Source organism: Dendroctonus ponderosae, unplaced genomic scaffold, assembly GCF_020466585.1.
Source record: "Dendroctonus ponderosae isolate FM_Combo_2020 unplaced genomic scaffold, Dpon_F_20191213v2 Dpon_F_20191213_5, whole genome shotgun sequence".
Lineage (NCBI taxonomy): Eukaryota > Metazoa > Arthropoda > Insecta > Coleoptera > Curculionidae > Dendroctonus > Dendroctonus ponderosae.
The window spans coordinates 10,061,334-10,083,332 of NW_026018715.1; the positions used below are offsets into that span (position 1 = coordinate 10,061,334).

At 36.7% G+C, this 21,999-nt stretch overlaps 3 protein-coding genes across 6 annotated transcripts in view; all 3 read left to right on the top strand.

The window, feature by feature from the left end:
* The first annotated feature begins 44 nt into the window (after positions 1-44).
* LOC109535167 (constitutive coactivator of PPAR-gamma-like protein 1) lies at positions 45-11,557 on the top strand. 4 transcript variants are annotated; one of them, XM_019901030.2, is made up of 17 exons: positions 45-427; positions 556-813; positions 2,417-2,703; positions 2,761-2,907; positions 2,965-3,132; positions 3,198-3,384; positions 3,440-3,543; positions 3,598-3,688; positions 4,562-4,744; positions 4,804-5,055; positions 5,116-5,392; positions 6,169-6,280; positions 6,344-6,647; positions 6,706-6,875; positions 6,933-7,055; positions 8,854-8,936; positions 9,244-11,557. In XM_019901030.2, the coding sequence occupies exons 2-17, from the start codon at positions 600-602 to the stop codon at positions 9,374-9,376; spliced, it is 2,835 nt and encodes a 944-aa protein (XP_019756589.1). In that variant the 5' UTR covers positions 45-427; positions 556-599; the 3' UTR covers positions 9,377-11,557. The 4 variants fall into 4 exon arrangements, with proteins under 4 accessions (XP_019756589.1, XP_048522814.1, XP_019756591.1 ...); XM_048666857.1 differs by having other exon boundaries at positions 4,565-4,744; XM_019901031.2 differs by having other exon boundaries at positions 46-427; positions 4,589-4,744.
* A 1,500-nt stretch (positions 11,558-13,057) lies between these two features.
* LOC109535223 (wolframin) lies at positions 13,058-16,624 on the top strand. The gene is made up of 5 exons (XM_048666692.1): positions 13,058-13,231; positions 13,296-13,372; positions 13,437-13,541; positions 13,593-13,809; positions 13,870-16,624. The coding sequence occupies exons 2-5, from the start codon at positions 13,315-13,317 to the stop codon at positions 16,040-16,042; spliced, it is 2,553 nt and encodes an 850-aa protein (XP_048522649.1). The 5' UTR covers positions 13,058-13,231; positions 13,296-13,314; the 3' UTR covers positions 16,043-16,624.
* A 1,597-nt stretch (positions 16,625-18,221) lies between these two features.
* The window catches only part of LOC109535226 (ABC transporter G family member 23), a 13,188-nt gene continuing 9,410 nt past the window's right edge, over positions 18,222-21,999 (top strand). Inside the window, exons 1-2 of the mRNA XM_019901105.2 lie at positions 18,222-18,883; positions 19,223-19,359. Of these exons, the coding sequence (XP_019756664.2) occupies positions 19,259-19,359 (101 nt within the window). The 5' untranslated portion in view covers positions 18,222-18,883; positions 19,223-19,258. The remainder of the gene's footprint in view (positions 18,884-19,222; positions 19,360-21,999) is intronic.

Here is a 21,999-nt window from a genome sequence, read left to right on the forward strand (position 1 = left end):
TGGAGTGAACAACCGAACGCGTTTCTCTATGCTCTATGCCAACCAATGACATGTGGACCCCGTCATGCGCCATAAATGAAAGCCGCTTCCGGTAAACATCCCTCTATAAGCTGTGCTTTTATGATCGTTTTTTTTACTAATTTATCGCATTTTTTTCCCTATTTACGTTTCGAGAGACTTCCGGCTGATCCAGACTTGGTTCCCAGTGAGTTTGGCGCATTCGTTTGATGATTGTCACGCGTCGTATCCAAAGAATCGGCGATTATCTTCACCGGCAGGCGTCCAAACATGGAGCCTTCTAGGCGTCTAGCTGGCAGCAGTTTTGCGTAAAGCACACCCTTACTACAGCTTATATACAATTGACTACATCCGAGATTGATTGCCATCTATTTTGCACCCTCATTAAAGACTGAGCATTGGAAAATTGGTATGTTTACTGACAAAATTATCTTAGTTAATTCACTGGCAGCCATTGCTGTCCGGGTCAATAACGTCTAATTAAATCAATTCCCAAGAATAAGCTAGTTCTAATTCAATGTGTATTGACTATCAAAGATATGAACTCTTCTAATTGAGCCTCTGGAGTCGCCAACTGAATCATGGGAGTGCAGGACTTGCAGACTTTTTTGGAGAGTGTCGCTTTAGAAGGGGGCTCAGTATCGGTGGACCTGTTGAAAATTGCCAGAAATGTGTGCCAGCGACAGCAACCCCACAATACAAACCGCAAAATTAGGCCTCCCGGCGGCAACAAACTACGTTTAATTGTGGACGCTGAAAATTGCCTTGACAGGTTATATGGGGGCTATTATTCAGGTACGTAGTACTAGATTATTGCCCAACGTGTATTTACTAGCAGAATGGCAAAAACTCGCCCTGTTTACTGGAAGGGCCAAGTATTTCAATATTTATTATTATATTAATATTTCACCAAATAGATATTCAAAGGGTAGCTCATTCAGCCTTTCTGCAAAAATTAAATTTCGGTTGAGGATGTTTTGTAGCTCTAAGCCCATAATAATGAATGCAGGTTAAACCCAAAATTGCTAATTATTTCCAAGTTGTTTAGAGCAGGGTTTAAAAACTCTGGGACAGAGACTAACACCTTTATTGTTGTACACACGAATAGGTACATGGCAAATATTGTTTCCTATTTTCAACTTCATTACATTTAAGCTTTCAGACTTTGGACCCATTACGAGTCTGAGTGTATTAAGTATTTTTTGTTTCATCTGTTTATGACATAGCACTGTTTTTATTCTGTTTCTAATATTTCCCTTGATTGTTTTTGTGTGCTTTTTAAAGATTGATAATTGGGTGTGCATATGTGCCCGGTTGGTAAATAGTTTATACATTTTGCTTTACTTAATCGTACGTAATTCTGAGCCAGGTAAATTTGTTGTTTGCTTAGACTACTTCATTTAAAGTGTATTTTAAGGTATAGAAAAATAATTTAAATCCGCCACTGTACGGATGTAGTTATTTCCAGCCAGAAATTGAAAGATTTATATTGCCGTAAATCTCCATTCCAAAAGTCATAAAAAAGTTCACTCAAATAAAGAATTGCGTTAATCTACCGGAAATTCCGGTTTTAGTTTTTTTCCCAAATTTTCTTCTTTTTCTTTTCCTCTTTCCAGTTAGTAGTAAATAGTTATCAAATAAATCATGATTAAAAATAAACTATTTTGTATTTCTTCTTCTCAAAACGCGAAATCCTTGAGAAATCTAACTCCATTGGAGTTTTCTTCTTTGAAATTGATATGATCTGCAAGCTTTGTGCTGTCTTGCAATTTACAATTCGCGTCCATACATATTTTAATCAATATTTTCCATTGTCTTGTAGGGATTAGAAAGTTCAAGAGTTACGAATATGGTGTGTACAGTACATACTTTTGGTTTTCCTGAGGACAAATGTTATTAGTATTGTGATCGTTTGTTCGAACATCACGACTATTTAGTTATCGCTTATTGAGCTTTAATTAAGTTTGCTCAGCACATCTTCTATGTCGAGTTGTTCATTTTTTTCTTAAGTCAGTTTAAATCTCCGTGACCAGGAAGAGAGTAAAATATTAATTAAATCATACATATATATATATAAATCATATATACAATTATCGACGAAAACTCAATTAAATTAGTCCAAATTGGGAGTAATCGCACATTAAAATAAACAGGATATAATTGCACAAATTAAAGATTTGTTTCTGCTGTTTGTTTTAACATTGTGAGAACTGGATTTAATGCGTTTTTGTCCAATCATAAAAACGCGTCAAGCAATATGGTATTTTTCTGCTGCTTACCAGTCTCCCTAACAATCCCTTGGCGAATAAATTAGTAGGATATGATCTCAAATCTAACAGTGGAAGATCAACGCTCTTTGTTTTGCGATAACACTCAATATTCCTCATTCGTTTGTTAGATTGGGCCTGTGGAGGACAATGGAACCGAATGATTCAATATTTATCGTTACTGTGCAGTGCTTTGGAGAATGGTAACATTGAAGTAGCCGTCGTGTTTAATGGAACAATTGAGCAATGCCGCATGGATGAGTGGAAAGCCGAGCAGGCAAATGCGCGACAGAAAGTCGGCATGGTGTTAAAGCACATCAACACCAAAGGCACGCCGCCTCCCAAGGTATGGTGGACGCCCCCTATTACTTTGAGAGCAGGCCTGAGAATGGCGTTGCGACATTTAGGAGTTCATGTGGTGAGTTCATGAGGAGAAAATGTTTGGATTTCGAGAGCTAATTGAGATGAGTATCAGATGTGCACCATGGACGATCATCATCAGGAAGTCATAGCATATTGTCGCGAATATGGATTTCATGGCCTTTTGGCTGACGATGCTGAGTATGCTGCCTTTGACCCTCCTCGCTATTTTTCCTCCGAGAATTTGAAACTTACTTATAAGGTAAGTTGCGCCAAAATTTGCTTTGGATCTTAATGCCAATGAGAATATTCTCTTTAGAGCTCTATTGAGACAAAGGAATACATGCTGAGTGTATTGACAAAGTCGCTTAATGTGACCCAGGAGCAGATTTGTATCATGGCAGCTTTGCTTGGCAACTTTTTGTTGCCTGAAAGCGAACTGCAAGACTTGTACAGGAAAATCAATTTCGTCAAAAAAGAAGAAGACGTAAGTTTTTGACCATCCACGAAACAACTCTAGTGTCGCATTGTCAATATTTGCGCTTGTTGCAGTTTGCTGAAAGTTCAGTGAGATCTCTGGCCGAATTTGTTAGAACCCTGCCACCGTCTTCAAATATGGAAGGTCTAGTAATCGCAGTTTTTGGATCATTGGAAGACAAACGAGCTGCTCGATTCAGGCAGTCGGTTCAGTATTATCTAAATGGCACAGCCAGTGGCTTTCTAAAGTATGGAGCGCCAGGTAAAAGCCCCATTTATCCCGGTTTTTGCACAGTAGTAAGTCTGTCTGTTTTCAGCAAAGCCCAGGCAGAAAAATATTGAAAAGAAAAACATTCCGGTACCTAAAGACGAGGCGGTCGTAGACCAGCTGGTGTTTGCTTCAGAGACTTCGGAGCAACAAGTAAAAACCACCGGAATTTGTTTTTGATTTAATCCAACACTAAAATTATTCTAGAGAGAAACGCTGCAAAACTACAACTTGTTGACTGCTAATAGTGTCTTGTCGTCTGATTTTGCTGAAATGGACATTCTCATTAAGTCAGCAGGTATGTATAAGTTATGATATTCTTATCTTTCCTGGGTCTCAGTCAAAGTGTGAAGTAAAAATTTTAAACATCGTTTATTTCATTACGTTTCGGCGAGTCAACAGCGCCATCATCAGATTTAAAATTTACACAAACTACAAACACCAATTCACAATTAAAACATGTTGTATAAAAACTATAATTTACAAAGTGTTAAAACATTCATCAGTTTTTGAGGGAAAAAATCCTTCCTTTTGGGAGAGCAAAACACTAGAAAAACTTACCTCGGGATTGGTAAAAATCAACGTTCTTTTAGGCCTTCTTGAAACCTTAAATTTGTCTGAATTATTTTCTACATTTGCGACAGTGGTATGCATGTATTGAGATAAGCAGAAATAGTTTCAATTTTTCACCAGTGTACTGGGTGTTCCATACTACCATAAATATAAATATACCATACATACTATAAATTGTAAATGGCAATAGAGAATACAGAATATGCATTCGTGTCAAAGAACATTGTGAGCGCAAAACAGTTTTTTTTTTACATTTAAACTTACTACAATACTTTGATATTAGTACACTTAGCTATTCCTCGAATTGGTATAAAAATTACCTCTCTACCTTTCAAAATAGAAAAGTTAACGGCGCAGTCCCGTTATCATTTGTACTGAACAACTCTTGTAAGCATATGCAATTGTAGTAAGTATTTTGATTCCCGAATGGGGAGTGCCTATTTTAACTAGCCAATGGGGCAGTTTGGGAATACAAACACTACAAGCGGCGCTTAACATTAACTATCTAGGATCCAGAGATTCGTCTAAGCAAAGTTATTAAGTTTCATTCGTACCCGATACCAACAAAACTTGTCACCTTTATTTTTGCCTTTTCAAGAAGGAACCTTGGTGGACTCTCTTTTAGATGATTCTCCAACCTCGTCTACTGATCCTTTACAACGCGAAAACGGAGTGGCTAACGGCGGCGTTCATACGGGTGTCAAAGAAGCCCAAGATGCTATCAAGTTTTCCAGTGGAAAATCCAACAGTAACTCAAGCAAGCAATCGGGCTCCAAGCATGGTAAACGGTTTTAATCACATATTTCGGGCCAAGATAATGAACTTTTGTGCCTTTTGCAGAAAACATTGTGGTCCCTTCAGTTTCCCCGGACGTTTTGCGTACAGCATCGCTCCGTCATCAAAAGGGACTGATGGCCCCCACCATTCTTCATGTGCTGAGTACTCAAGAAGTGCGGCTTCCTTGTCTGATGGAAGACGAAGGCAACAGAGAGTTTCCTCCGATTCATGAGATTTACCTGCCGCTCAGACGGCGAATTTATGCAGTTTTATTTAACTTGCATCATTTACGTTATGTTTACACAAAAAAGAAAGGTAACGGGCGCCGATAATTGGAGTTAACGCTTAATTTATTTTGAAAATATTTCCAAAAAGAGAGCGGAGAATTAGCAGAGAATGCTCCGCCACCAGACGTGGTGGTGAAGGAATGGGTATACAGCAGATCTAACCCCTATCAGACTCCCGAACAAGTAAAGGCTGAACTTTTACCATGGGCTGTGCCCACATTGCAACGCCTATGGTTTGGGCCGGCTGTGGACGATAAACGGCGCCGAATGCGAGCCTTTTTATCCTGCCTCAACTCCGACACCCCCCTGATCCTGAACACAGCCTATGTACCCCAACATATGTTGATTATGGCATGCGTTTTAAGGTAGGAACCGATTTAGTTGTGCTTTTTGCGCAGTGGAAACTTCTTCAAGCGCGCTTAGCACAGCAATGAGACTGAGCCGTCACGTTCATCTATGTAACGCTCAGTCGAGGAAAGTCCACTCGTTAACTAAAAAATTTGATTTTGAATATATCGGACATAATATTTTTATTAAATTGTCAAAGTTTACGTGCACATGCTTTGGACCTCGATGACTGTTACGCAATGTTCATGTATATTGATTTTATCAGAAACGTGGATGAGACATGAAGATCGTGAGATTTATTTACTCCAACGCGAACGGTGATTCCATTTAAATGTGTCCATTTTGGTCCACCTACCGCAAATCTTACTTTAGATTCCTAACGGCTTGTAACAAAAATTGCAAGAGATATTTTTAGTTTGTAATGCAAGGAATTTCAAAAATTATGGTAATAATTAACAAATTCGGTAGCGTGCCTGCCACCCACGCGACTGGCAACAATTTGAAGAAATCTTTCATTTTGCATTTTTTCAATTACATTTCAACACCATGTATCGAAGCATTTTTGAGCTATCGTTTATATGGTAAACTCGAGTTACTTTCGGACGTAGAATACGTCGTTAAAATAATGCTCTTTCCTCATGAAACACCTTGCGTTTTGTAAATGTTATTTTACTTTGCGAAAATGGAAAAAAAATAGTTATTAGTGCCTGGCTCAGCTTGTTGAAGTTTTCACCTGTATGGTGTGGTCTTAAGCACCCACAATAATTTTATACGCTTCATGTGGGGTTTTCAGGTACATAATGTCCCAAGATCGCCCGATTCTTCGCAGAAATGAGCTCGATTCTTTCTTGTGTCAAGCATTCAATCCGAATTTGATGAACGTTCAACATCTGCAAGAACTTACTGTAAGTGATTGTTTCAGGTTTCGGTGTAATTGATTTTCATTTAGGGATTTTTATTTGCTCCAGTTGAACTTTGTATTAAGTCGCGGTGTTCAGCTAGCTGCGCTCTTTATGAAAGGAGTAGATATGGCCATATTGGCTAACGACGCCTGCGGCGCCCCCTTGCCTTGGCTCATGTGCTGTCCCTGGCTGTATTTCGACGGCAAACTGTTCCACTACACCCTATCCAGATCATCGCATGCCAAAAACATTCTGGAAGTATGCGACAACTATATCGAACGTGTGGTCAAGGTAGAGCGGATGAGGAAGGCCATTCTAGAGGGGCTTGACTTCAAGTTTGTCAAGGTGCCTCCACCGCAATTCCAAACAGGTTTGCCCTCTTAAACTGCGAACGAATCGCATCATGTCGGGTTTATTGCTTCCATTAGGTATACCGGCAAATTATTTGCCTGCATTGCCTTTGCCTTCGGCCCGAGTTGGCCCGGGAGCTAGAGGGCGGCCAATTCCGTCCCGGGGCGGTCAGTTGCAAGTGGCCGGAGTTGTTGTAGGCTCTTGGGGCGCCAACTACGGCTATCAGAACAACTTGAGACAGGGACAAGTAAGGTTTTAGTTTCAAGGAACGACGGTTTTAGGCATGGTTTTTTTTTTCGTTTAGCAAATAATGCCGGCCGGAATGACCCCATACAGAGCCCGCGGCCGAGGCTATGCTGGAGCTGCGTTTGGACGCGGCAGGACTCCAAAGCCAATCACGTATCCAGTGGTTAACAGGAAAAGTCAGGTAATTTGGGGATTTTTGCGATCACTTGTTTAGTGAACAGTGAGGGGTGATGGCGGTTGGTTTTCTTGTAGAAGTTGGGGTTTCGTTCACTAATCAATCTGGAAGCTGGGGACGCTTATTCACAGTCTTTTTGAAGCATGGGCGCTTATTTGGTTTAAAGAGCCTTTCTCTTTTGCATTGTTGGTTGTTATTAAAGGGATGTTTTATTTGAGCGCTTTAAATTATTTTTGATTAATAGGAATTATTCAATATGGACCATTACGACAAAATCTTACAGATATGGCTCTAACGTGACGTAGCTTAGATAACTATTGGAATCGCTCGGGAATGGCATGCCTGTTGAAAATATCGAGATGCGCCAGCTTGAAAAGGCGTGCTATTTGCATAAACAACGAAAAAGTGAAAAAAAATCCGAAAATCGCGTTTTTTCTTGGGAACAATCGCATAAAACTCGGTAAGTTTGCATTTTGGAGAAAAAAATTATACTTGCAAAGTTGGGGCGATATCCGTAGATTTGAATTGTTAGCTTTAAAATACTCGAAGTGCAAAAAATAGGTAAAAACAAGGTAATTTCAAATTATTTATTTTACAATGGAAAAAATAACCCAGTCACGCCCTACATTTAGAGAAAAGTACTACATTTAGAGAGCTGCACTACAGAACGAGAGCCGCTAGATCGGGCGGATAATTTTTTGCATAAAGCAATTGGTAAATAACCTACCTGAAAAAAACCTTTTTTATTTGTGCCTTATTTATTGTTATAAATATTTTTTGCGTCCTGGCTTTTACGCCTTCTTGGGCCCTTAAACTATCATACAATTGCTATATTAACTATAACTAAGAATATTTTTTCAATTTATAATAACTTTCAACGGTTTTAAAAGTTTTTAAATTGTTACTTTTAAGTAAATAAGCATGTGAAGCGTGATTTGCGAGTGGGAAAAAATCGGATGTATACAAAAATAGTACCCTGATGTTTTCTCACTCGCAAATCCCGCTTCACAGGCTTATTTATTTAGAAGCAAACTTTTTAAAACCGGTCCAACAGCTGTAAAACAGTAAACATTTTAAAATGTTTAATATAGCAATTGTATATGATAGTTTAAGAGCCCAAGAAGATGCAAAACTGTGGGAGCAAAAAAATATTCGCAACTTTGAGCCTGGCAGATAATTAAAAAAAGGTATTTTTCAAGGTAGGTTATTTAAAAATTGCATTATGTGAAAACTGGCCGTCCGATCTTAATCGGCTTTGCGACTCTCGTTATGTATTGCAGTCAGGTACTTTTATCTAAATGTATGGCGTGATTGGCTTAATTCTTCATTGTTAAATAAATAATTTAAAATTACCTTGTTTTTTACCTACTTTTTGGTAAGTTTCGAGTTTAAAGCGAACATTTCACATCTACGGATATCGGACCAACCATAGAAAGTTTCATAACGCATAAATTAATAAGAATAATTTTTTTCTCCAAAATGTATACTTACCGAGTTCTATGCGAATGTTTCCGGGGAAAAACGCGATTTTCGCTTTGTTTCATTTTATGCAAATAGCGCACCTTCTCAATCTGGCACACCTCGACATTTTCAATAAGTATGCCATTCCCGAGCGATTCAAAATGTTTCAGGTTTTCTTTACCTTTATGTGGAAATGTTTTGAGTATCTCAAATGCCTGCCAGAAAGTTTGCTTGCTCTATTTGTGTGTATTTTCGCATCAATCGTTGGTAATCGACTTTAGAAACTAATAATTTGTAAAAAATGGCACTTGCCTATGGACTAAATTGCAAAATTTTCTTATAGGGAAACAAAAAGCGCAACACTAACAAATCTAACAAGGAAAAGCAATTGAAGGGGCTGCCTTTAACTGTTAAAACCGATAACGGGTACGTAGCTCGTGCTTTTACCTGTCGCCTTTTATGCAACTGTGTATATTGCTTATTGTGCATACTTCGAAAGGATGTTGATACTTGGCGGGATTTCGAAATATTGAATTTAATCATCATCGTTTAAAAAGTTCTAAATTAAACTATTAATCATTGACGCATCAAGCAAAATGATAAAATTTTGTCCACATGCTTGTGCAGGATCATCGTGCAGACTCTTTCTAAATAACTAAGTATCAACGCCCTATACTTATGTGTAGATGTAATGTTTAATCTGGAAGTAAAATGGTAATTTTTCTGAAAATAGAGACGTGCAAGTGAATGAAATAATCGCAAATTCAAACGGCGAATCTGTCGGCTCAAGGGAGAAATCAGAAGACTGCGCCAAGACAGCGGACCATAAAGGACAGGGCGATGCTCCTAGTCTTGTGTCAGTCTAAACTTCCAGCCTATACTTATAGTTTTCCCTAAATTGACTAGATGATGAATTCTCAAGAATTTTCATTAATTTGGAAAATCTTTGGAATCCACTACTAGCAAAACGGGAAAAAATCCTTCGAGGAATAAACTTGTGTTGCAGTGAAAGTGAAGTTGTCGGGGATTGTGTTGTCTGTAAGCTTCCTTAGATGAAGACTGAAACACCCGTGAACAATTTGCTATTAAGATATATACAGGGTCGGATTTTTGCATGTTGCGGCACTGATAAAATGCTGTGTTCAGATTAGTCAAAGCGACTGATTGTTTTGAGAGCATATTGTATATTTTTATATGTTTGTTACAACTGTTATAATTATATTGACTGAGACGTCGCTACAATGTATGCGCGCAACTGTGATCATATTTATGGTATTTATATATTAGATCTGTTGATTTGGCCACTTTGATCGCTCTGCACTGCAGATCCAAAGTTGGGTTTGACTGGAATAAGGATATGGTTCACGAAAATCGTCATAAATATATATATATAACCCTGAAGATTGCAAAACCCTGATTTATCCGCCTATGTAGGCTTAAAGAAATTCAAGTTTTTACATGTTTGAACGTAGGCGAAGTTTACTCCCAACACTCAAGTACGTTGCATCCGAACGTGTACAAAACATTCTTCATTGTTCTAATAAGTAATGTCCAACATGTATTACAAAATCACTTTTGAGTGCATTTGCTTGTGACTAAATGTTACTTTCAACCGAAACACCCACTAAGATTTGAAAACCAAAAATCATATTTGATCATACAATCTTGCGCATTATTGCTCATACGAGACAATAAAGCGTGTATGTAAAACTACAATGGCAAAAAATGTCTAAATGATAAAAGAAATATTATTGATGAATCGACCGCGATTCTTTACCCGAAAAAAATAATTATTGTAATGATATATTACTTATCAAAAACGGTATAACCACTTTAAATATTTTACGTAGCTGTTCAGTAACAGATCATACACAGCGACTCTATGAAGGGTCGCCTCAGATTAGCTCACCATTTACGTAGTTTTAGCCAAGTCTTTGAATAGACCATGAACTAGTAATTGTTCGTAAAAAGCTTCTAATGGTAATTTATATAACCTTTTTGCTTAATATAATTATCTCTTTAATATTGAACTGTGCGTCAATGAATATGCATAAATGCCCAAAAAGTTTTGTATTTTTTCGGATACTTTTTTAAACTTTATTACAAAATGTCATTGGGCAATGCCTGCATATATGTTAATTTTTGTTTAATGATATTTCAAAAGTTACTGTTCAGCATTGTTTTCTAACCGTTTACACTCGACTTATTGTTGAAATATTTAAAGGCTTCCTCATTTCCTTACCATATAACAACGTTAAACACATGCAGAGATTTTTTATTATATCAGCCTGAAAAACTAGCCCACAGTAATTTAAGCGAGATACTTCATATAAATTTTGGTTTTATTAGGCTTCCAATAGTATTTGAATGTAATTGACGTGCGGTTTACTTGATTTGAAAAAATGTTTAAACCTTTAGTCATTATGAAATTTTCATACAGATCTTGCTGGCGCACAACGGATTAATGTATGTTTTCCTGAAGCAAATGACTAAAGGACTCTATATTATGAGAAAATCCGAATGTTTGCTTTGTTTCTTATGTAAGAATGCTTTCTAATTTTTAGTTTTAAGGGATGGTAATTTTCCCCAGAGTGCATTTATCAAATTTCCAATAAACTTGTATAAGTCATTCTCGGTCGCACGATAATAAATAGTAATCATATTTAATGCTTGAACTATTTAGATTTTTCGAAAACATGTAGTAGAGTAACTTTATTGTTTTCAATTTCCGCTGTTGAGAAAAACCTATTGTAACTATGTAATTGCTGATTATGGTATATTGTATTGGCTCTGTGGGTGAAAAGGGCATCCATGTAATTGTTAGACATAGTAATTGGGGCAGGCCTTTAGTGCTCAGCCACCGTTAAATTCACACACACACTTTTTTCTTGTAATCATTTTTCTTAGTAAAAACATAACCATTCAACTGTTCAACGATGATTTTTTTCGAGACAAACGGCCTCTGATCTGAACAATGTTCTTAACTGAATGAACTTAGTGGTGCAGTTGAAGGCGTTTGTTTGATGTCTAATATACTATTGAACCATTTTTTCCGTTTTCTTTTTCCCGTTGTTCAGAATACCCATATTGATTATTGTAAATGACTTCCTTTTTGGTCAAAAAATGCAAGGTTTAACCGGAAGAAATGCTTGTCCAACGATTTGCGATTAGGGATATTATGCGGATGAACACAGTGTCTAAATTTTTTCAATTATTAGTTGTACGAAAAACTGTATTTTTCGAACTTATCAGGCGATTTTTCTTCGTTGAGTTTTTTTTACTTTCGATAACTCATTGAAATTTGTCATGATCCCGTGTGATTTTATGGAAAAGTAGAGAATTTTGAAAATGACCCGATTAACATTTGGGTCTGAATCTTCGCTATGGAAAGTTTTTATTTATATTTAAAATTTATAGTACAGTGTTTCGTACTTTTCAACTGTAATCAACTTTTCTATATAACAATTTTCGATGTTGTGGCAAATAAAGGTATATTTGTGACCTTCTTGCGTCGAAAGGAATCGATTGAGCTCAAAAAACACGCATGTGAAATTTTGATTTTTGGTTGGAATTTTTCCAAAAGTGGGAGTCGATTTTTTGAAAAAAATTATTTCAAAAATTTTTCAAAATGTCTTAAATTTTACATCATTTTCAGCTCACGGACGCGAGGAATGCATCGAACTCATTGAAAAACCTGGTAGGTTTCAGATCCGACAATGGGAGGGTCGATTTTTTGAAAAAATTAAAAATTTTTAAAATGTTTTAAATTTTACATCATTTCCAGCGTACGCGAGGAAAGCATCAAACTCACTGAAAAACCTGGTAGAAATTTCAGATCCGAAATAACAGACATTTTCGGCACATTTTAAGTATTTTTTGAGCGTTCACGATCTTTATCCGACGATTTCTTCCTTATTATTGACCCAAACGCTTTATAAAAATGCATATTTGTGACCTTCTTGCGTCGAAAGGAATCGATTGAGCTCAAAAAACACGCATGTGAAATTTTCATTTTTGGTTGAAATTTTTCCAATGGTGGAGGTCGATTTTTTTTAAAATGAAAATTTTATAAAATGTCTTAAATTTTACATCATTTTCAGCTCACGGACGCGAGGAATGCATCGAACTCATTGAAAAACCTGGTAGAAGTTTCAGATCCTAAATAACAGATATTTTCGGCACATTTTAAGCGTTTTTTGAGCCTTCACGATCTTTATCCGACGATGTATTCCTTATTATTGACCCAAACGCTTTATCAATGCATATTTGTGACCTTCTTACGTCGAAAGGAATCGATTAAGCTCAAAAAACCCGCATGTAAAATTTGTACATTATTGTTGAGCACAATTCCTATCTTCTGATATATCTCATATTCGACTGAAAAAAATGTAATTGTACCCAATTTTAGGTTTTGTATATTTGAAGTAGAACTTTTTGCAAAAACTAATTTTTTACGCAAACACTATAAAATAATAATAATAATACACATGCTTCAGAGTCTACACTCAGTTATGGAGCTTTGCTGACGTCACTACCACTCAACCCTTCCCAGTCGTTAGTTGTCAAACTTCAAAAAAGTAAGGTTATAATTCAACATTGTTTGTTTATTATTACCCGAAATACAACAAATTAACCAGCATTTGTTATAAGCATCCCAAACTACACCTTGAACAGTGTTGTGGGAGTGAGAGTGAATATCCAACCAAATACTTTCACCCAAGGTGATTTAAAAAACCTTAAATGGATTAACTATTGGATATTAATTTAGCGTTTCCTATCAACAAGAACTTAATTGCTAGTAGAAATGGTCGGTGTCATACCAAAAAAGTCGGCATCTGGTCGAAAGCAGTGGACAATTCACGGTGGGTAATCTACAGTGTGATCTAAGTGCTAAAATAAGTCAATGGGATTTTGCCCAATTTTTAGGACCTCAGAGGGGTTCATTGAAACGGCTCAGAAGCCAGTTGGCATCAGATGGATGTCCTGAGTCTCAAGTGGTGCTTGCCCGGCAGCTGCTAGATGAAGAGTGTGGTGCGTTTGAAGTAGATCACGGTTGCAGAAAATAATTAAGCAAAATTCCAGAGTACAAAGCGGAGCAAAGAGAAAACGCCAAACTAGGAGTGTACTGGCTTCTAAAGGCGTCTGAGCAAGGCAACTTAGAGGCGACTGAGATGCTGAAATCCTGCCTGAAGACTGGCAAAGGCATCAGCGAGCACAATTACATGGATGTAAAGGCCTGCATATCCATGACGCAGGATGACAAAATTGTTCGGAAGGCTGCCAAGGAAGTATTTGCTAGGTTTGTGTAGAATACGCATTTTTTTGGCAATGCAATGCATGACAACTTCCATTTCAACAGCTTATCAAATGGAGATGAATACATCACATCCAACCAACTAGAAAAGCGAATTCTGGCCATAGATCGCGGTGAAAGTTCAAGCTCAAAGCCAGCAGAAAATGGCCATTCAGCAAATGAAACCGATGGAACAATTGGGGAGATAATGCCCAATTACGATGAGTCTACGGATTCGGAGGAGGAAATTGATTGGTCGGAAAAATCGAATGGAAGCAACGAGAAACTCACTGAAGACTCGCTGGTATCAGCAGCTATAACCTTCTCTCATGGTCAGTTGCCTGTTATTAACAACATGATCTGTCTGGCTCAGCCGAACTTGCGAGCTCTAGATGACATTCCGTTTATTTATTGGTCCTTACTGTATCCAGTGCTATCAACGAAAATCCTCTATTTTAAACTGATGAAATATTTGGGCAACAAATCCATACCGCTGCCCCTGGTCAGGAATGAGATTCAACTGATCGTTCTGTTCCTAATCTACTCGGTAGTTAGCACTGAAAACATTGCAAATTTCCTTCCTACGGTCCTGTTTTACTGTTCGTTTCTAGTGATGATTATCACCACCTTCCAACTGCTGCAAACCCAAAGGGAATTGCACGAGTTTCGTTTATGGAGGGGTTTATTCATCTGCTATTCCAATGGGGATCTAAATGAGTATAGCTTTGAAACTCAGTTCATTTTCAACCATATTAAGCACTATGTTTGGTTCTTTTTCAGCCTCCTCGTGCACTATTTCATGTACTCAATCAATCCCATTAAGTTGGAGTCGGAGTTTACTGTGATGTCTTGCTGCTTTATGTTTATGACTCTTTTCGGTTTTATGCCTAAGCGTCGATCGAAAACAGTCATAGATTCCCTGGTTCTTCTCAGCTTTGCCATCAACGTTCTTGCTCGATACCCTTATGAGACTGACCCGATTGTTTCAAGAGGTTGGAGATATCTGGAACTTGTTTTTCCATCATTTCCCAGTTACGTTGTGGGAAATGGCATCGAGTTCTGCATCAACTTCAGACTGCTGCTCTATGCAGCCATTCCAGTTATTCTGGGCCAAATGGCCATGAAGGAAAATTGGCGCGGCTCATACAAAACGGTTTTGCCTCATTTAGTCACTCTCAGCTGGTTGCAGTACTTTGCGTTGTGTTCCCACAACGCAACTACCTACGGACTGTTTAGAGCGACTTTGGCTGTAGTTGGATCTGTGCTCTTCTTGCCACTAGTTGGTTTAACTTCGGTAATTCTTCCAGTTGCTGCAGTTACTCAATGGATTATTACCTCGAATGTTATTCATTCCATCTGCCTGTTCTTGTTCCTGCTTACTATATGTTTAGCAGTGTGTTTTATGTGCGCCCAAACTAGATATGCCAAATACACGGCTGCAGTTCAAGTAATCCTGATGCTTTTGGCGTTTTTCACTCTCATCAAGACTTCACATTACACCAGCAGTCTTTCAAATAAGTTTTCCAATGATGTTGAATATTCGTCGCACTCCAAGAGCTTGGATTGGAATGAGTTTCAAAAATTGTGCCACCAAGAATCATTGGAAGGCACTGAAACGACCGCGAATGCTCAAATTAGATGCGCCGAATTGGCCGGAGCTCAGATTTTCTGGGAAGGCACTGTTGAATCCGTGACGTTAAGCTCCATTCAAAATAGCGTGGAAAATATTTTAAGCAGATTTCCCAAAGTATTTTCGAGTTATTTATATTGTTTATTTGGCGCGCCGCAGGACTCCTTGTGTGAGCAGGAAAAATCCAGCGACTGTGTTGCATCGCACCAATTTTCCAGCAGCAAGTGCAGCTTGAAAGAATATAATTCCTATTCCTTTGAGATTATGATTAAAATGCCTTCGTTCTACTGGAGGCTCAGCCCGGAGGTTTACCTACATCTGGACAATCAGTTCAAGAATTTCACGCTCAGAACCAAAGCCAAGGATCTGGTATGGTTCAAAGGCGTGCTTCAGAATGAGGCCACATTGGGAAGTAACGGAATTTTGGGCGCAGTCGGCACGCACATCAAAGTGGAGGAAATTGGTTGCCTTGTCTGTTCCGACATCGAGCTGACTTCAACCAAACATGCTGAATCCAGAATTTTTACCATGGATTTGTTGCGCAAATGTTTCAAAGTCTTCAAATTTATTTTGAATGTTGTATTTAATCCCATATTGACTTTTAAGTAGTGGTTACTGCCGGTATTACTTGCTTGAAAATTGTGCAAGGATCTCAAGTGGCTGAGCGAAGAGAATAATCGATCCGTGATAATATGAAAGTCTTGAAATGTATATTTATGTCAACTGTTGTTTAACTCGATGTTTATTTTTATGCAGGGTGTTTTTTTGGATATTAATGTTAAACTGTTTTGTGCTTTGATGATTATGGGAAAATTGCAGGTAAAGCTTTTAATCTTTGATACAAGACGATGACAACTATTTGGGGGAAGGATTTGCTGGATGGAACCCAGTAAAAAACCGGGTGATTGTGAAAGTTTTCGACAGTTAATTGGATTTTTTAACCGTTTTCTTCAATTCTTGTAACTTAAAAAGCATTACCTGCAATGATTGACGCTAAAATCCTCATGTAACTTTTCAAAACTCTTGCGGTATTTTTAATGAAACATCCTGTATATAGACAGTTGCAAACTTGATTGTGCCCACCAATTTGGTGACTTTTTTCTGCTAGTAAACTAATAGTTTTACTTGTGATTTATTAAAATGTTGCATTTAAAAAATATATGGTTTGAAATACATCGACGTGGATTTAAACAGTGTTTGTTTCAATAAATTCATAAATGTATGTATGTATAAAGTATGGTTTCTGGGAAAAAATTGTTTGCTGCGTTCCTTATGAGGTACATATTAAAAAAAAATCGTACTTAAAAAAACAACATTTGTTGAAACTGGGAGATTTTAGCACAAAATTGCTTGATATATTATTAGTTCTATCAAATATTTAAAAAACTTGTGCGTTTAATTGGCCAAAGGTTGGAGTACCTACTTATATTCTGATTTTTCAACTTTATTGAAAAATTATACAAAAAAAAACTATTTACTCTAAAAGTGCCAATTTGTGTATCGTTAATTTTTATGCGAATCCTTGAAAATCGATTGGAAATGTAAAGAAGCCATTAATAACGGAGAAATTTCGAAGTAAGCAAGAAAGTGCTCAATTTTTTTCAGTTTTTAATTGTGTTTTTTGAAGCATATTCGATGAGAAAAACACTATTAAAATCTGGAACTGAGTACAAGCTTGTCTGTATTGTAGGTTTTCTTTAGCTTTAGTATACAATACAATTTGTTGCCCTAGTTAATTTGAAATGTATTTTTTAGCTGTATGTATTCTAGTTATTTTTCAAGAACAACTGAAATTAAATCCAGTCAAAAAAACGCTCAAATAGCTTGATTAATGGCTCGAACTGTAATTTTTTTTATTGCTAATTAATTCATACGGGGTTGCGCAAAAACAGTTTTAATTTTCCAAACGGAATCGAGTGATTTCTTCATTTTTTGGTCTCAAGTAAATGACTCAGTTGAGACATTTAAAATTTATAAAAAAAAACACCGAATCAAACTAACTGGTCCGATTGTTGACAATAAAGTTTCTAACAGTGAAGGTTTGATTTAACTTTTTAGTGCTTTTTTTAAAATTTCCCAGTCAATTTGTAAGTAACTAAACGGTCATAAATCTACATTCAAGAGCACTTTCATCAGTCAAACACTCAAGCAAAAAACCGAAACAAGTGTTTTTATTTGGACAAAAAAAGTTGCATCTTATATTTAGGCCATTAGTCAAGCAATGAAAATTGTTGTAACTGAGACTTTCTTTAGAACATCTCGAATTCAAAATTAATTTTTTTGTTCGCTAATTCGTCCGCATCGTATAAACACATCAAAATTAGTTTTCGCTTCTCAACCTTACAGGGCGTGTGTAAAAATAGGATAATATTAGCGGAAAACTGAGACAAATAAAATTCACTTGAAAAAAAACCACGCAAATCTAAAACTTCTTGAATTCAAGCATTTTTTGAGGAAACTGCCAAGATTTCCTTATCGATGGTTCACTTTCTAAAAAGGCAATTTAGTTCTCTTTAGAATGATGTACAAACGAGCGTTCTTGCTCATTTTGCTTCCGAGAAACATGCAAAACGGGACGGAAAACATGAAATTTTGTAATAATCTTACGCCCTTGCACAAAACGACGATATTTTTTCTAATTTCATAGACAACAGAAGACTGTATTTTTCTACATAACCCCCCCTGAATTTAAAGCTGGATTCGCCCCTGTTTACACGGCGGCCTAAAAAACCAAAACGCTCACCGGTTTCACTATAAATAGACTTCACAAACTTAAATGTGGCTATTCACATACGGTTTTAGCAGCTTTCTGGTACAATTTTCCTTATTTCATGCTAAATAGTAAATTTTCGTTTGAGCAACCAACTTTCACTGTTTATCCTGATTGCAGTGCGTTATTTGCGTTATTGCGGTGTGTTATGGCGCGTTTCATCCGAATTGAAATTTAGGCTGCTAAACTTCATTGCAAATAAGCGCAGTTAGAAAATAATTAGTGGAAACGAGGAAAAGCCGATTATTAAATGCATTAACTCTCTAAAAAAGACGCAATTCTATTCCGAGGCTTTATGGATTTGTGGGTTTTAATGGCAACAGGTTTTCATCCGTGGGATCTGGCTATACGTGATTTCACTAGCAATTTAGCATTATTTTTATAGCTCGATTTTATTCTATGATGATATTGAAGACTTACAGCACTTCATGCAAGCACGTTTTGGTTCCATTGATGTTGCGAATTTCCGAAACAAATCGAGGTTGTTATTTGACTAGCTGGGTAGCCACCGATTTCCATCCAAAAAGAGAACGTTCTTGCTTGATATGTGAGTCACATAGGAAGCCGAATGCTGATTTTGTACGTCAACAGTGCCGAATAAATTATTTTTAATAATAAAGTATTTGCATTGTGTTTGTAACAAGAAAGTGAGTGCTGTGTGTCTAACAGCAGAACCGCAGGTAGGTACACAGGCTGTGTAAAAGTCCAAATTCCAAGAGCTTTCTATAATTAAGAACCATTCATTTAAGGTCACCCGCTAATCTTTTGGTTGGTTCTTTGAATGGCGATGAAAACATGCTCAAAACAAAGAAGAATCAAACGCGTAGAATCAAGAAAACTATTACTTCCACTAGTTATAGGCAGTTAACTGGAGCTAATGTTCCAATTTATCTTGCTAAAGTTTAATTGCATATAAATGAACCAGTACAACTTGGACTTTTTACCCCTAATAATAAGGAATAATTGGCGCAATTTGAAATGTCAATCAGGCTATTAATATTTGCTTTTTCTCTGGTTAGCACTTTTTAAGAAAGTGTCTTATTTGCGGCTTGAGAATGGCCGCCTCCTCAGCTATTCTCGTCGAAAACGTTGTGAAGACTTATGGGTCCAAGGTGATTCTTGACGAATTATCCATCAATGTGGAACGAGGCACGATGTAAGTAGGTTTAAGCGTAGCCAATATTTTCAGCACATAGTACATATACTGGGTGTTCGTTTGATGGGATGGTCTCTTTTGAGTTAAGACGTTTTTTTGTAAACTAGAGTTTTTGCTAGCTAATCTTATCATTTTCTAACCACTAACAACTGTTATGGATGCACCTTGAACAATCGGATTATGTGATCAATGGGAAACATAGATTTCCGCAAAAATGCTTGAAGAAAGTGGATTTTGCACAAATTATCGCAAGTTTGCTTCAACCAACTCAATGAATGTGTTATAGTTTAACTATACGAGGATGTAACCAAAGAAACATTTTGCTTGATTACGATAATATAGGGGGTTTTTATTTATATTTGAATTTGATTCCATAATTTCAACAGTTTTTATTGAAGGTTCGCAAAAAGTGGAAATAGTGAGTTTTGGGTGGTGGAAAATTCGAATCTAAACCTAGCATTAAGGTATCGGTTACTGTTTAGTTATTATCCGCCACAACTTTTTTGACTTAAAACCGTCTTAATGGTGTTAGAACCAGAGTCTATTAATTGCCAGCTCGTCTAAATTTGAAAAAAATGGATTTTGAGCTGTTTTCTCAATTTAATTTGCAAACCAAATGTCTACTCTCTCTCTGTTGTCTCTACTGATGATTCTACAAAGAAAAACTACAACCCTAGTTGCCATCTACTTCTACAAAATGATGTCCGGATTGCAACCGCAAAAATTTTTTAAAATCCCGTTTTTTACATAAAAACTCTTTAAAAGTGTAGATGTACAGCCGCAAGTCTGGTAACAATAGTCTTGATTTGAACCATTTACAGCCTGAAAGGTGCTGGACGGCAAAAAAAACGTCTAGCAAAAAATAACTTGTTTAAAATTGAAAAGGTGGAAAAGCAGCGCAAAATCTAAATGTTAAAAAAAACATTAAAAAGTAAAAAATGCCCATAGCCGGAAGGATTTAGCCCCTGAAAATCCCTAATACGAATAGTCTGGCAAAAATAATGTGTTTACATCTTAAAATATAGAAAAACTGCGCGAAGTTTGTTTAAATGGCTGGCCAGGATCACTCACCTCCTTAAGGTGCCGCTAGATCATCACAAAGTAATGAAGAAGATTCACTTATCTTACTACATCGCAACCAGGGGCAAAGTAATGCCAAACAAAAAGAAAAAATCTGTAGCATAGCAGAAAATCGATCGATAGCGAATTTATTTGAAATCAGCAAAGATAAGAGAGGAAAATATAAATAATCCATAGCACTTCACTTGCTTTTTGAAAAACTAAACTCAGTTCAAACAAAGAGATTTATGGATAAGAAACCTTTCTTACCAGCTTTCTGCAAGCTGGCGCCCGATCCTCCAGTCCATCCCTTAATTCAAAAAAAGTTAACACTACACTTGAAAACACACAATGAAAACGCATTCCGATTTAAAAGCTTTAATCCAGCGGTAATTGAAAGATTAAACTACCACAATTGCCATAGGGGCCACCACGATACACCTAAACTTTCTGTGTATCGTGGGGGCCACAATGATTCTATATTTCCATATAAGAACGCGATTCACACGGCACGAAAGACCGGCGACTTATTTCGTCCATTCCCTGTAATAAACTGAACATTCAGGCATGATTCAGGCAGGTTTACGAAAAAAAATAGGCGATATACAGATTCCACATGATTACATAATCGCTTGCTTGCTAGCCCTTTGGGTGACTCATTGCTTTGCTTTGCAGTTCGATTTCAATTTTTTCATTATTGGCAATTTTGTACAAAGTGCGTGTTCGCACGGCAATATGATCAAAAACATGTTTCCTATTCCAACTGGTTTTGCTACCCTAAACAAAAGAGTGAGGGATAAACAAATCAGATGTTGGGGCCCATTGGACCCATAAAATGCTACCAAATCAGTCGTTTTATTCGATTTTTAGCAAATATGGAATCATTTAAGCTTGATTTTGTGCAAAGGCAAATGACAGAATCACATTCAACCCAAACTCATAATTTATTAACGTTTCTTTGCTCGCATCATTATGAGCTACGGAATCCGTTGTTTGGTTTTGGCAACATTTTTCCGATCTTTTACTCGATTTTTCTGAACTTTCGAAGTTTCAAAGGTTTGTTGGGTGAAGTCTACTTAAATGGCTGGTCCAGATTCAAGCCGTGCCAGGATCTGTGACTGCCTTTCTTTCCACCCAGCAGAGATTTTAACCCAGATAGCACAAAATATTACATACATATTTAGGAAATATTTATATGTCTGCTAAATATTTCAGATCAAAAGCAAATATTTCTTAAATATTATTTTTTAAATATTTGTTTGTAATATTTAATTAGCATGAAACAAATAAGTTATTAATAATTTTCTTATTACATAATACTTTTTGTACCTATATATAACAACCTTAACACGCAAAAAGTTACTAATATATTATTCTTAATAATAAATGTGAACAAACTTTAGAACATATTATCTGAATTTTCATTGATCAATACATAGCAAATATTTCAGAGCAAAAGGAAATATTTTTTAAATATTAATTAGAAAATTTTTGTTTCTAATATTTAATTAGCATGAAATAAATAAAATAATAATAGGTTTTCTTAGTACGTAATACTTTTTGTGTCTATATATAACACCA